Source organism: Acomys minous (assembly GCF_964271855.1).
Source record: "Acomys minous genome assembly, chromosome: 10".
Classification (NCBI taxonomy): Eukaryota; Metazoa; Chordata; class Mammalia; order Rodentia; family Muridae; genus Acomys; species Acomys minous.
In genome coordinates, this window is record NC_140491.1 from 32,349,241 (window position 1) to 32,364,009 (window position 14,769).

The 14,769-nt window shown below is 51.8% G+C and overlaps 1 protein-coding gene across 12 annotated transcripts in view; it reads right to left on the bottom strand.

Annotated features, from left to right (window-relative positions):
- ABLIM2 (actin binding LIM protein family member 2) overlaps positions 1 to 14,769 on the bottom strand; it is a 127,386-nt gene that overhangs the window by 60,307 nt on the left and 52,310 nt on the right. For all 12 annotated transcript variants that reach the window (XM_084797420.1, XM_084797417.1, XM_084797427.1 and 9 more), the window contains exons 5-6: positions 12,991 to 13,117; positions 10,174 to 10,267 (exon numbers count right to left, since the gene is read on the bottom strand). In XM_084797420.1, coding sequence (XP_084653546.1) covers positions 10,174 to 10,267; positions 12,991 to 13,117 — 221 coding nt within the window. The remainder of the gene's footprint in view (positions 1 to 10,173; positions 10,268 to 12,990; positions 13,118 to 14,769) is intronic.

A 14,769-nucleotide genomic window follows, 5' to 3' on the forward strand; every position in this document is an offset into this window, starting at 1 on the left:
CAGCCTAGGCAGTCTAGGCTCCCAGATGTGATCTGAGGAGGCTTGGTGGTGAGCACATCAAAGGCCCAGCAGCCAATGGGATCAAAGATCTGCACAAGCTAGACAGGGGACAACTCAGGGCATCTGAGGGGGGTCAAAGTCTGAGAGACCTAACTCTGTCTGCCTTATCCTTGACCTCTGGAGACCAGTTGTGCAGCCAACCATCCCTGTGTGTGGCTGTGGACAGGTAAGTATCAAAGGAGGGCCTGGTCCCTTCACCTCTGCATGACCTGAAGGGCAAGAGGTGGAAGCTATGATTGGAGAGTAAGAAAAGGCAACTTTGTTTCTCTGGTGATGGGAGCAGGGAGGACAGTTTTGGGGTTGTTTTTTTTTTTTCTTTTTGTTTTGTTTTGCTTGTTTTGTTTTGTTTTATCTCTGTACTCCTCAATTTGCTCAACTGACACTTTCTAGTTGAGCAATTCTTAACTATTAAATTAGATCACAAATTTTAATCCAGAAACAATAGATTACACTAATTATAACTTCTTGCCTCTGGCTTACTTCTACAAGGTGCCCCGCACTCCCCCTGCCCCCAAAAGTCCTAAAATGCTGTTTTCACCATCCTCAAGAGTGAACACTGTTCCGGGGTGCGGCAGGTGGGCCTGTTGCTAAATGTGCAAGATCAAGCCAGTGTCTCACACATCCTAAATTGGGAAGAGGCCCCACGCCCGCTCCTGAACTTGAATCCTAATTGGCACCTTCCTGAAGAGGTGGGGCTTAAGAGCACCTTACCTCACCCCCTTCCCCTGCCTGTGTTTTCCCTTGAAAAAAAGTAGGCCACAGCCTCTGAATATGAAAAAGAAGAATCTAGAGTGTGTTCCTTTCCTGTGTGGGCCTTGACAGCTGCTCTGCAATGTTCCTCCCAGCTTTCAGCTCAGCCCACACCTGCGCTCATGTCTTGGGCAAAAGGATCCTTATGGCAGAGAGGGCAGATCCTGCCCCTGGCGCTGACCCCAGCCCTGGCCCTTGTTAATCCTGCCACCTGGGTGTGCTCTGGGCCATCCAGCCTCACCAAATGGCCTTGTCTCCTTCCAAACCCACCTTCCTCACAGGAATCTCCCCAAAGCCTCTAGTCTCAACCCCTCTGATCTATTTCTCACTGCTTGGTGAATGTCTTGGCTTCTCCCTCCCAGAACACACTGAGCTTTGCTGGAAGGGCTGGGTGCCTGGGCCTTTTCAGGACTGAAGTGCTTCATGGACAGCGATCATACCCAGTGCCAGCCTGAACAACAGGCTAAGGATCTGAGTCACTTTGGCGTTTATAATAGTACAGTGAGTGGGCAGGGGGTACTATGTTTTAGGCTCTGGGCAAAGGTTGAAAACCGCTCTGTATTTTTAGAAAAGCCATCTTACTGCCAGAACTGATGTTTCTCAGTTTGCAGTCTTTCTGCCTGCCCTCCCCCAACCCCCAACAAATTCTCCCTTACTGTCTGTGACAGTACTAAGGGCTAATAAGCCCTGTGTTTCCATCTGTGTCCATGTGTGAATTGAGAGGGACAGAGAATGCAAGTAGGAAAGGTTTTGAAAATACTAGGCTCAGGGCTGGAGAGCTGGCTCAGTGGTTACGAGAGCTTGAGTATCTTCCAGAGGACCTGAGTTCGGTTCCCAGCACCAGAGTCAGGCAGCTCACAATTATGTATAACTCCATCTCCAGGCTGTCTGATGTCCTCTTGGCACACCAGGCGTGCAGCATACACAGAGATATAAACACATTGAGGAGAGAGAGAGAGAGAGAGAGAGAGAGAGAGAGAGAGAGAGAGAGAGAGACAGACAGACAGACAGACAGACAGACAGGCAGGCAGGCAGGCAGGCAGGCAGGCAGGCAGGCAGACAGACAGAGATAGAGAAATAGAGAGATAGAGAGATCAGGGAGACAGAGAGAGACAAAGACAGGGAGATAGAGTCAGAGAGACAGACAGAGACAGAGACACAGACACAGAGAAAGTAAGACAGAGAGACCAGAGATATAGAGAAACAGAGATACAGAGATAGAAAGATAGAGAGACAGAGAGAGATGCAGAGAGATAAGGAGACAGAGACAGAGACAGACAGAGATAGAGATACAGAGAGATCAGAGAGAGACAAAGAGACAGAGATACAGAGAGAGACAGACAGAGCTAGAGAGAAAGAGAGAGAGAGAGACAGAGAGAGAGGCAGAGACAGAGACAGAGACAGAGTGAGAGAAACAGAGACAACAGATTGGATTTCCCTCTATATGAGTTATTGCCAGTTGGGAGTGGTGATGCACACTTTTAATCCCAGCACTCAGGAGGCAGAGGCAGGTGGATTGCTGTGAGTTCAAGGCCAGAGTGGTCTCCAAAGCAAGTCCAGGACAGCCAAAGCTATACAGAGAAACCCTGTCTCAGAAAAAAAAAAAAAAGAGTTGCTGCCATCTTTGTGACTTGCTACACTGCACACACACCACTCAGCCACCTTCAGCTCTGTGTCAGTCCTTTATATAATGCACTGTGGTTGCATTATAGCCTTCACTGTCATAGGAAACACAGGTGTTGGGGGTAGTGCTTGAGCAAGGTCATTCTGTGGGCAGATGACAGAGCCAAGATAGAATCCCAGTGCTCTCACCCCCTGCAATGCAATACATTTCAGACTGGGCCTATGGGTCCCGACCCTACCTGGACTGGTGGGTACATATGACAAGGTCACATGCCCCTCAACCCCTCATGCCCTGAACATAGAACAGAGGATGCAGACAGTCTGAACAGCAGGGAAGAGAAGCCAGCACAGAAGAGCCTGACCTTCGCTTCTCAGGGTCCAAGTGAGAGGGACTGTTAGAGGGTGGTGGCTGTCCTGCAGTGACGAGAAGTCCACAGAGGCTGGGTGTGTTCTTGGTCCTAGCTCGGGTGTGTCTGATTTGTGGAAGTGTATCCAGGTGCACATGGCCACTCCCCTCTGCATGTCACACCCAAGTGCAAGAGTTCCATAAACATATGGAAGACCTGTTTATAAGGTCCAAAACAGCAAAGCCATCAAAAGAAAACCCCGCAGAAGGTCCACATTAGCCTGGATGGAGACTTAGACTGGACAGCAAAACCAGGAGCAACAGAAGAAGCATTGGAAACCAGACTTCAGCGAGACCCCATCCAAAGCTCCCATTCAGCAACGGGCACTGGCAGAAGGCTAAGACACGCCGAAGAAGGGAAGGATGCCTTTGCAAGTCATAGATCCAGTAAGGGCACGGGATACAGAATGTGCAAAGAACCAATGGTGCTCAACAAGACATAGCCCAGAGGAGAAAGGAGCAGCACTTTCTGCCTGTGGATGAGGCCGGGGAGGTGTCATTGAAAGCTCCCATCTCCCTGCTGTCAGGTCAACCTCAGGCTCCTGAAGAGGCTGGGCAGATATGAAAACAAGCTCTTACTGGAGGGCGGGGCCTCTAAACCACTTCCAAATGGCTAAGCAACCGCAAGGAACACTCACGTCGGCCACGAGGCAGGAGGTGGATGAAGCTGTGAATGCAAGGCCACTCAACGTGTATAAACGAATAGTGAGACCAAAGACAGCTGAGAGAAGATTCTCAGAGACTAGGTACCCACTGAACTGTGAAAAAGAGCTTTCCACAGCCAGAGCCACCTCTACCGCCTGTCATTACAACTGTCAGGACTGCCCCAGCCACTGAGCTGGCTAGCATCCCCCTGGCTGCCACAGAGGAAAGCCCCAGCAAGGGAAAGTGAGGTGGCTGCAATCGTGACTGACACCAGGGGAAGGGACAGCTTTGCTCATCACCTCTGAGGACCACGACTCTGTGCATAAGGCTGCCATTCAGAAACGCCATGCTAAATAGCCACCTTGAGAGTGGCGGCTGCCACACTGAGGAGTGATCCCTGTTAGCCCCTGAGATGGCCAGGGCTTCATGATTCTGGACACTCTGGCGGCGGCAGGACAGGTGGCTTGGGTGGCAATGGCAATCTTGTGGTCATGGAGGAGATGGTGGCAGTATTGATGGCTCTAACGAGTTTGGTAACGACAGTGGATATGGGGGAGGTGGTCCTGGCTACTCAGGAAAAGGCAATGGCTGTGGTAGTGATGGGTGGGGCTGTCCTGGGAGTGGCTAGGACAGCTATTACAATGAGGGACAGGGAGGATGTTTTGCAATGGCAGTAGCAGCCACTGCGTAGGTGGCGACAACCTACAGAGGTTGAAAATCATTAAATTTAAAAAAAATTTTTTTTTTAATCAACCTTCAGATTTTCGACCCATGAAGGGAGGAATTCGGGAGTAGAAGCTCTAGCCCTGTGTTGTGGAAGCTCCTAACACTTAGCCAAACCATGAAACCATGGGGCCATGGTGGGGCCTCAGCCTGGCAGCCGTGACGCTAGAGCAGGGAAGGTTCCAACCACTGCCAGGGGACAAAGCCTAGCCAGACAGGGCAGCCGGAGATGTGACAGGGAAGCCACAAGTGACAACAGACTGAACTTAGGACAGTATCTGTGACTGTCTAACAGGAGAGTTTCTTTTGGGGGATGGGAAAGCTATAGAACTAGTGAGCAGCAGTTTGCTCTAACTAACTGACTAACTAACTTACTAACTAACTAACTAACTAACTAACTAACTAACTAACTAACTAACGAAGCTTGGGATGTGTTACTGCATTCCCAGTTGTTAACTGCACAGTCTGGCTCCCTCTGCACATGGAAGAGTTTGGTCCCTGGTGGTGTTCTTGTCACTGTCAGCCGTGCAGCTCTGCTGCTGATGCCATGGCCCACTACCACTGTGTCTCCCTCCCAGTGAGGGGGTCTTCTGGTCATCTGCTCAAACAGAGTTTTCCCACAGAAGAACTAAAGCATCAAGAGTAGTTTGCTTCAGCACTAAACCCCTGTGTCACCACCCCTGGCCTACCCTCTCACCTGCTTGGGGCCCAAGGTGGCTTATATCTGACCAGTACATCAGGAGCCCAAGAGGTTTTGATAGTGTGTGGTTTTAGAGAAAAAAAAAATATCTTACGCCTTCCAAAAAGCAACTAGCATCTTTAGCAAAACAGACCAGAGCCTGCAATGGAAACTGAGCATCCCACAAGGACACAGGGCCAGGCCAGCAGGCGGGGCTCCAAGGATAGAGCCCAACAGCCCTGCAGAAAGGGTCCTAAGACACAGCCTCTCCTCCTCTGTAGGCTGGAGCAAGGGACCACTCCTCACCTGACCAGCAGAAATTCAGGCCTTTCTAACTGAGCCTCTCACACCCGAGGCCAGACCCAACAATAGGGTCTGATAGAGCAGGTTACCTGAACATGCCTCCTGCTGCCCCTGGCTTCTCCATTGGTTGTCTCCTGGAAAGCAGAGCTGGGCCTGCAAGTAGCTGCTTGAAGCCCAGGGCATCTCTTCGCCAGCCTTGAAAGTATATGTGCCTTTATTCTTGTTTATTTTTGCAGTGTTGGGTTCGAACTCAGCTGCCTTTGCTGGGCAACAGCTCTCCCACTGAGCTATATCACAGCCTTTGGTCTATCGAGACAATCTCACTTTGCAGCACAGGCTAGCCTTGAACTTGCAAGTCCCCTGCCTCCACCTCCTGGATACTGGAATTCCAGGTGGGTGCCACCATCCTTGGTTTACAAATTCCTTGTGAATGTCCAAAACTGAGTCCAGACCTTAAAAGTCCTAATTGCCATGATGCAATGAGGAAATAAAGTTTACAATGCAAGAAATCAAAGTCTAATAGCTGATACCAGGCAGTCCAAGAGGATCTGATGGCTGTAGCAGCACTGGGTCCCCTGCAATCTTCCACCTGAGATCTTGTGAGAACCACTTGTTCCCAAAGGGAAAGCCAGGTTAGTGCATGCCCAGGAAAGCCCTGGAGGCCTAGAGGCCCCTCCCAGACTCTGGCTCTCTCCCTACGATCATCCCTCTTATCACCATACTGGTCCCTCACTTCTCAGGATCCGTTACTGACATACCAAGCTCACTGGGTGCCCCAATCTCCATCTCCCTCTTCATCCTCACCATCAGCTCCACTTAGGAAGTCATCTTGGGCAGCTGTGCCATCTACCCATCCATCCACTCTTAGGGCCCACCCAGGAATGCATCCAAGAAAGATGCTCTGAGGGGGAACACAAGGCCATGGTCAAGCATACATACTCCCTAGGAACAGAAAGTTCTGATGTAACACATATGGAAACAGTTGAGAATCCCAGCCTACAGTGGTACATACACTCATGCCTGTATCCATGTGTGTGTGTGTATGAGTGTGTGTGTGTGTGTGTGTGTGTGTGTGTTGTGTATGCCTGTGTGTGTTGTCTGTATACAAAATATGTCTATGTTTCTGTGTGTGCATGCTTGTATGTGGCATGCTGTGTCTGTGACCTGTGTGTCTCTAGGTAGTGTATGCATGTGTAAGTGTGTGGGTTGCCTCTATGTTTGTGAGTGTGTGTGTGTGTATGTGTGTGTAGGTGAAATACAAAAATATCATTTCTAAATGCTGAATAGTTTAGGTGTTGCATTCATTAAGAGCAATTTTTGTTTATTTTACAAAAGCCAGTTTGCCTTTTAAAAAATAAGCACACAGGTTTTCAGGGCTTGAGACACATCTTCATTACAGTCCTCAGCTTTCAAATGCACCCAGCTAGTTAGAAACACGGTTTGTCCTCTGCCAGTAGTAAAGAGCGCATGCACGTGGGGTGGCAAGGAACGTGTCCAGGGGAGTATGGAAGTGGGCAACTGAAAGTAACATCGCGTCATGACAGGAGATGGCATTCGGAAACAGAAATGTCTGTGCGGGTCCCTGACCCAGGGCACAGCAGCTCCGATAGCCTCCTGTCCTGCAGACATCCTTCATGGCCCGGAGCCAGTTACCTCATTTCTGTGAAGCCAGCCCCCCATCTTAACAGTGGGACACAGTGAGTCCCATAGGAGTTAATACCATTAATGGAGAAGGAAAGAAGAGAGGGATGGAGGGAGGGAGGAAATGAGGAAGGAATTAATTAGTGGTCCTAGAGGGACCTGGGCTTCATGGTACCATAGCAAAAGCCATAGGTACAAAACTACACTGGAAGTGGGACTCAAATCATGCTGCCATCAGGGTTAAGAGAGTGGGGCCAAGCTACACCCCCACACCATGCTCACCCGCACGTATGAAGTGAGGGGAAATAGGGCTTATGGGGTGGCTAGCTAAGGACTAGGTTCTGAGCACTGCCAGGGATACCCCCTCCTTCCACACCTCTCTCCTATACCTAGCTCCAAAGTGCTCCCTAAGGGTGCGCCTCACGAACCCTCTGGCTAACTGCATCTCTCTGCATGTTGACTTCAGCCTCTTCAGGGCTGCAGCCTTGTAGCCAGCTATGAGCGCTGCCTCATCACCCACACAGCTCCTCCGCTCTTACTCGCCCATCTCTGCTAATGCCCCTCCGGTGCTCCCATAGGTCCCCATGGAACAGGCTCCTCAGAGCTGCTGTCAGCGACAGGAGTGACAAAGGACAAGAAGAGGGAGGAGAACCCTCCATCACCAGGAACACACATTTCCCAGGCAGTGCTGCTGGCACCAAAAGCTTAAGGTGGCATCGTGCCGGCCTCACGCAGTCACAGCACAAATGAGCCTCTGTGGGGGAGCACAGGAGACTCCCACTTGGCCTTCACAGAGAGGACAACTGGGGGCTGAAAATTATCTTAGGGGCAAGAGGGACTGCAGGGACCTCCAGCAGCCCACCCACCTGGCTCAGCACAGGTCCTGCCAGCTCTGCCAGGCTTCCTACCTGCACGGGATCTGTCCCCAGGCCTTCTCAGCAGCACGAGCCTGGACCACCTGCCCTGAGGGTGTCACCCTTGCCCTCAGCCAGCCTCCGTACTCTTGTCCATTTTTTATTTTCTTTCTTCCAATAAGTCACTCGTTCCTGCAGCTCCCCAAGAGCCCAGTATCAGTAGCCGGGCACCAGCCTGGCCCAGCTTCAGGCAGTGCCACTGCAGCGTTGCTCCCTTCTGCAGAGCTGGCTGTCTCCACCCGCGGCTCCCACCTCACACCCGCCAGGAGGATGCTCAGAGCTGTGCAGAGAGCCCGCAGCACAGCAACTCAGTTGCGCCACCTCCACTAACCACCACCGCAGCACACTCGCCCCCAGAGAAGGCAAAGCTAAAAGCATTCACCTCCTGGAAAGCCTTTCCTCCTCTACTGTAGACTGTAGAGGAAAACCGGGACTGTCCAGGTTCTGTCAGCTAGGACAGTCCCTTTCCATGGTCCCTTTATACTAGGTGCTTCCCAGCATCTAGTCCCAACTTCTACACTTGGCCCAGCGACACACAATAAGGATGCTCACTCTAGAAATGTAGCCGTGTGCTTGCCTTGCTCTCACCATCCATGGCCTCACAGGAAGGTACCATGCATTAACCTGGAGCAACTCAGATCTGGGACATAGGATGTCCCAACTCTTTCATAGCTCTGCTTTAAGTATTGGGCCAGGTCTGCCTAACCAGGCTAGCTTTTCTAGGTGAGGGTGTGCTGGCCTCTGCAGTGAAGTGGGCCAGGGTCTCAAACTGTGCTTTGAGTAGCAGCAACAATGGTAGAGACAGAGCCCAGATGCACCCACATCAGCCTACAGTGTCACAACTTGGGGCAGGGTACAATGTTAGGTTACCCTGCCACCCAAAGTCTGCTCTCTAGCAGAGGTCAGGATATTTAGGGCAGCCTGTGTTCAAGTGAGGCTCCGCTGGGGGATCCCCTACACCCGGCTGAGCTCATGCCTTCTTTACTTCAAAGAGGGACAGCTGTGTAGTTGGCCAGGCACATAGGTGCCAAGGTACAAGGAAGAGGCAGGAGCCCAGGTCTGTAAGGGAAGACAGACACAGTTTCCTGAGTTTGAGATCTTTGGTGGGATGGCAGAGTGCAGGCTTCGGTGTGCTATGGGGAGGGATGCTGAGAGTCAGGGAGGCCAGGTGCACTGTCAAAGGAGGCGAAATCACACAGTTGTCACAGCTGCAGCCGTCCTAGGGGCCTCTGCCCAGGCTAATCCTGGGAGATGCTCTTTTTAATAGGTGCCACTTAATCTGTTTTAAAAGCTCCTGGGGCCACATGGCACTCTGGAGCAGGAGGATCAGGAGTTCAACGTCAGCCTCAACTATGCAAGAAGTTCAGAGCCGGGCATGGTGGTGCACATCTTCAATCCCAGCACTCGGGAGGCAGAGGCAGGCAGATCGCTGTGAGTTCAAGGCCAGCCTGGTCTACAAAGAGAGTCCAGGACAGCCAAGGTTACACAGAGAGACTCTGTCTCAAAAAACCAGAAGTTCAAGATCGGCCTTGGGCTACATGAGACCCTGATTCAACAACAACAACAACAAGAACAAAAGCAGCCAGAGAGGGAGTGAAATGGGAAGGATTCTGGGCAGAGTGACACTCCAGAGGAAGTAGGAAGAGCAAGCAGGGGAAGGGTGGCTGGAGATGGGACCAGGCTTATGTGAGATGGGACAGGTTGGTCTTTTGTCCTAATCCAGGATATGCCAGTGCGAATACCAGCTGTGCTCCCCGCCCAGGACAAGACTCACAGGACCCACAGGAGATAAAAGTCATAACCTTATTACACATCCCACTCAAACAACTTGAAGACACCAGGGCAGAAACAAGCAATACTTATGGGAAAAGGGTGAAGTAGCCAGCTTGTCTCAGGCCTAGGGAAAGGCAGAGCCTTATCAGAGCCAGGTCAGCAAAGGCTGGGGTTGGAGAGGGTCAGAACAAACCAAAAAGCAAGCGATTTACAGTGACTGCCGCGAACTGTACAAGCGTTTGCCGTTCTGACCCGGCATCCATGTTTCTGTGAACGTATCTGAAGGAAGATTAGAAGCACGAATGGAAAGATGTTCACTGCGATCTTAGTTACCACAGTCTATCAGAGCAGGCTCTGCCTAACAAAAAGACCATTCTAGCACATGCCAGGTCCCATCTAAGGAGGGGTGTGATACACGTTGGTACGCGCTTACATCTCAGAGAGCTATGAGTGAGCGTCAGGCTGTGGAATAGATGCAGGTCTCGAGAGGTTTGCGCCCAGTGTGGCATCATCAACATGAACTCTATATGGGTAGGAGAAGGCTTAGAGTGTGTTCATGGTTCTGGGCACCAGGAAGGGACAGCTAGAGGGTTGAGGGCTCTTTCTGAGATGCCTTAGCCCTCAGAGGGTGCCAGCCTCAGCCGCAGACTTCTCACCTCCAGTACGCGGCCTGTGATGTACTTCTCACAGCCGTCGCAGCGGATGCCGAACTTGGTGTGATAGTCAGCCTCGCAGTAGGGCAGCCCATCCCTGCAATGAGACAGGCTGTCAGGAAGGCATGGAGTCACGCACTTGCCCCCCCCCCCCAACATGCAGCAAAACTCATAAGAGAAGTTTCTGTCAACATGGAGGTAGGGCAGCTTCCTCCTACTCTGAATGGCAGCAATTCCTGGGCAGGTAGTATTCCTTCGCCACCAGCTTTGCCACTGCACGATAAATATGAAGACCACCCACATCCCAGATATATACTCAGAGGACCAGGGGCCAGGCCACCTGCCTGCTGGGTGTGAGAGGGGAGAGGGATGGCTCCAGAGACTGAGCTAAGGAACAGAGGCAGCCTCTAGGAAGTGAAAGGTGCTAAGCCACAGACCTGGCTCTTTCCGGATCCTTCTGACCAGGGCCCAGAGATGGTGTAAAACTAGGACAATGATGCAGGGGGAGCTGAAGGCCAGCAGCAAGTGCAATACAACAGAAGGGCACAGGGTGCCTCTGGCTGCAGGTGGAGGTTCCTGAGGTGAATCCTGCCTTCTGCCTGTGTTTTCAAGTGTGGCTGTGTACCCAGTGCTGTTCACAGCAGCATAGAGAGAGATTGTTCCAGAACCTGCACTCAGGAGAGTGGCTGACCCTGTTCTGTGTTAAATGGGCTAGCCATCAGGCCAGTATCATTGGGAGATGGTGCAGACAGGATATCCCTAACTTACCGCCCTTTTCCTTTGGCACTATGAGCCTAGCAATAGATGGAGGGCCACAAAGGCAGGGAGAGAGGGCTCAGGGAGGCATGGAGATTGCTGGGAGCCACACTCAATATGTGAAGGGGTTTCTGGGAGGAGACAAGCAAACAGCCTTAGACTCAAATGCCCTGTCCGAAGTGTGTTACTTAACATCACCTGACCTCAACCCCTCCCACAGTAAAACAGGAGAACTGAGAGTGAGGTCATCAAATGACAAAGTGATGCTGGGGACCAGCTTAAGGAAAGCATTTGTCACTGTCCAAGACTACTGGTGCTGCTACCTACGGTTGTCTCCAGCCATGGGCCACAGCCCAGCAGGAGCTGGTGTGGAGGTGACAGGAGGATGGGCACCTGCCACTCTAAAGCTCGCCCACTGCTGGAGCTGCAGCTATGGTGAACTCCACCTAGATTTCCCACAGCTATGACAAGCATACCCAGGCTGCTGGGGTTTTGACTGAGTGCCACACTCCTTCCCTCAGTGCCTGGACTCCGACAAGGCCCCAGAATGAGGGCTGGTGGCCCTCTGTTACTGTCTTCCCCTGATCTCAACTCTCAGAAGTGCCTCCCAGAGGGAGGGAGCATGCGGACCTGGAGACCCCACAAGCCCATGGATCTACAGCAAACCCAGGAAGTTCTTAGATACCATCTCCATGGCAACACCAATGTAATCTCCCCCTCAGTTCTAGGATGGCTCTGGAGGCTGCTAAGTAACATGCTGGTGTGGGTGAGCCACCAACGCCCTAGGTGGGGGGTGGCACCTGATCAGGGGAGGGGGAACAACGCTGCCATTTTCTTCAGAGCCCTGCACACCAGGGCTCTGTCTGCCTGACTCACTCCCCACAGTATGGTTGTGTTGGAGGCCCAGGGACTCAGGCTCTACAGAGTCATTCATCTGAATGGAAGCTCACTTTGGTTTGGGGACATTGCTTTAGACAATGTTTCATTTTGTGATCAGTGGGTCACACGGTATTGTAATCAGGAACACGGAGAGGTCCCTGGTACTCTCCATTCAGTCTCCTTGTGGCAGAGCGTACTGTCAACCTGGGTGCCAGAATGTGCATATTGGCAGCTGAACCTCTGAACATGTACTCCTGAACATTTGTGTGTGTGTGTGTACATGTGTACACACGTACATGCATGTGTGGTTCATGTTTGTGTGTATACATGGAGGTATGCATGTGCACATGGGAGTATGTATGCATGTGTGTGTGTGTATATATGTGTGCATGTGTCCATCAATTATATGTGTGTATGCATGTGTAGGTGCAAGTCTGTGCATCCAGTTGTGCACATTCACTCTGTGCAATCTTGCCAATGGACCTTTTTCACCTATCAATCCCAACTTGGATTCCAGTTTTGGAGTGTTGAAGAGGACCTTCCTGTGCTGGGGGTGGGAGACTCTGTCAACCCCCAGCTCCCAGCTCACTTCACCTGTGCTGTGGGGATTTTCTGCCTCACCTCCCTGATCCCAGGGTTAAAATATATCCTGGCATCAAGATATGATCCCACAGCCTCTGGCGAATGCTCTGTCCTCTTCAGGCAGGTTCACCCACTTAACAGCTATCTGGGGGAGCAATGACTAGGAGATTTCTCAAAGCCCATCTCTGCAGATCAGAGCATGCAGCTATAGGCTTGCATGTTCCCGTGGGTATAGCCAGCCCTAATGAGTCCTTGCAGCAGATGTTTATCAGCTGTTATGTGCTCCACAGGGCATGCAGTGCCAGGAATGTCCCGGCACCAAGCAGGTGGCAACATCCTGGAACAGAGAGGCAGGTGTTTTGTGAAGTCAGAGCTGGCAGCCCCACTCCTCTGCCTTTAGCCATAGGTCAGAGCTGGAGACTGCACCCCACTTCATCAGGACTGCTAGGAAGGAGGATGAAGGCTATGGGGACTAGGGCAAGTTTTGGCCCCCGCTCTTTATCCAGCATCAGGACCAGCCAGCACATCAGCACTGGACACCCATGCCCCACCTGCAGCATCAGGCAAGGCCTTCCTGAGTCTGGCTCTGCCCACCACACTCACTTGCTGATATACTCTGCATTGAGGAGTTTCCCACAGGTCTTGCATTTGAAGCAGCCCAGGTGCCAGTGCTTGTCCAGAGCCACCAAGGCCTGGCCATTCTTGATTTCTAAGCCACAGCCCCCACAACCTGAAACAGAGAATAAACACAGATATCTTCATTGTAGGCCCAGGGGTCTTCAGGGCTCAGCAGCCCATTCAGGGGCACTCAGGGTGACCGAGACTCAATCCCTCAGAACCTCAGGCCCCACAGGGCAGCCATAGAGGAGACAGACAGACACAGTAGCATGCTAAACAAACCTCGTCTTGCAGCTAAAGGAAGCCCTTGCTTAGCCCATGGGGAGGCTTGACCCTGTGTGAGGAGCACTGACAATATGTAGCCTGGGCAAACCAAGGTGGAGATGAGACCTAGCCTTCTAAAAGATGGGGTCTGTCATGATGTAGAGCCATAATGTCACACCAGGGTGTACTGAGGTGTAGGCTGGCCTGGAGCTGGGCTATGGCCTGTTTGATGAGGTGCACCAGAAACTTCTGGTGGCTGCACCTCCATTGTCTGCTGGAGGCTGAATGTTGAACCTGACCATAATATGCCGTCTCACCAGAGGGGCACCACCTTCCTGGAGAGTTCTGAGTCCCAGCCTTCACCTCCACTCCTTGCCCCACATCTCACCTGCTTGGAGCCCCATCCTCGGGAGTCCCTTTGATTTACACATCCTCAGCTCTTCCTCTGGCTCTCTGAGGCCTCTGCATTTGGTATTCTCTTCCTCCTCTGCTGTCTGTTCTGACCCCCAAGTCTGCTGGGGCCTATCCCAGGCCCAGGTAGCTTCTTCTGCACCTGCCCTGCTCATCTCTACTTCCTCTCTCTGAACCCCGGCCCCCACCCCTGCCATGAAGCCCAGCATTCTTCATTGTGTGGAAGTACCCTGCTCTGAGCCCCTGACCAGACTCCCCAGATGCCTCTTCCCACCCAGCTGTGCCTGCCCACAGTCCGTGTTCCTGGGCTCTGCTAAGCCGTCACTCATTGAAGGATTGTGGGAGCTATGAGCAAAGCACAATGGGCAGGAGGTGTTAGGTGAGTGTGCAGGGGTGACTGTGGGGACACGTGCATCATGTATGCATGTATTTGGGTAAGGATATATAGGTATATTACATGCTGTGTGCAGCCTTGTGGGCACACTGCCTCTTAGTATCCAGGGCTGGGTTCCAAGACCCCAGGGACACTGAAATCTTGTCTAGGAAGAGGCATAGCCTTTGCATATCAGTGCACACCTCCCACAGGCTTAAAGCTTCTTTGACCAGTGCTATCTGGAGCATCCAGACTGCAAGTGAACAGTCACTACACTGTGCTCAATGGGACTAAGGACAGGGGAGATGTCTGCACATGCTCAGTACAGACACAGTTTTGAGTTTTGCTTATTGACGCAGGGTAGCACATGCTGGACTTAAACTTACTATACAATTGAGGATGACTTTGAACTCTTGATCTTCCTGCCTCTACCCTGCAAGTGCTGGGATTACCGGGACACTTAACTGCTCAAGGTTTTATGTAGTGCTGGGCCACATTCTGTGAGCACCACACCAGCGGTTCCCAGACATGGATGATTTGTTCCCAGAGGAATTTTATCAAGATCTGGAGATGCTTTTGATGGCTCTACATGGGGGCAGGCCTTGGTGTATGCAGTGCATGCGATGGAAGAGAAGCTAAGCCTCCTGCCTAACCCCACATAGTTGCCACCAGAGAAACATGGCCCCAAACACCCATAGTGTTGGGACTGAGCAGCC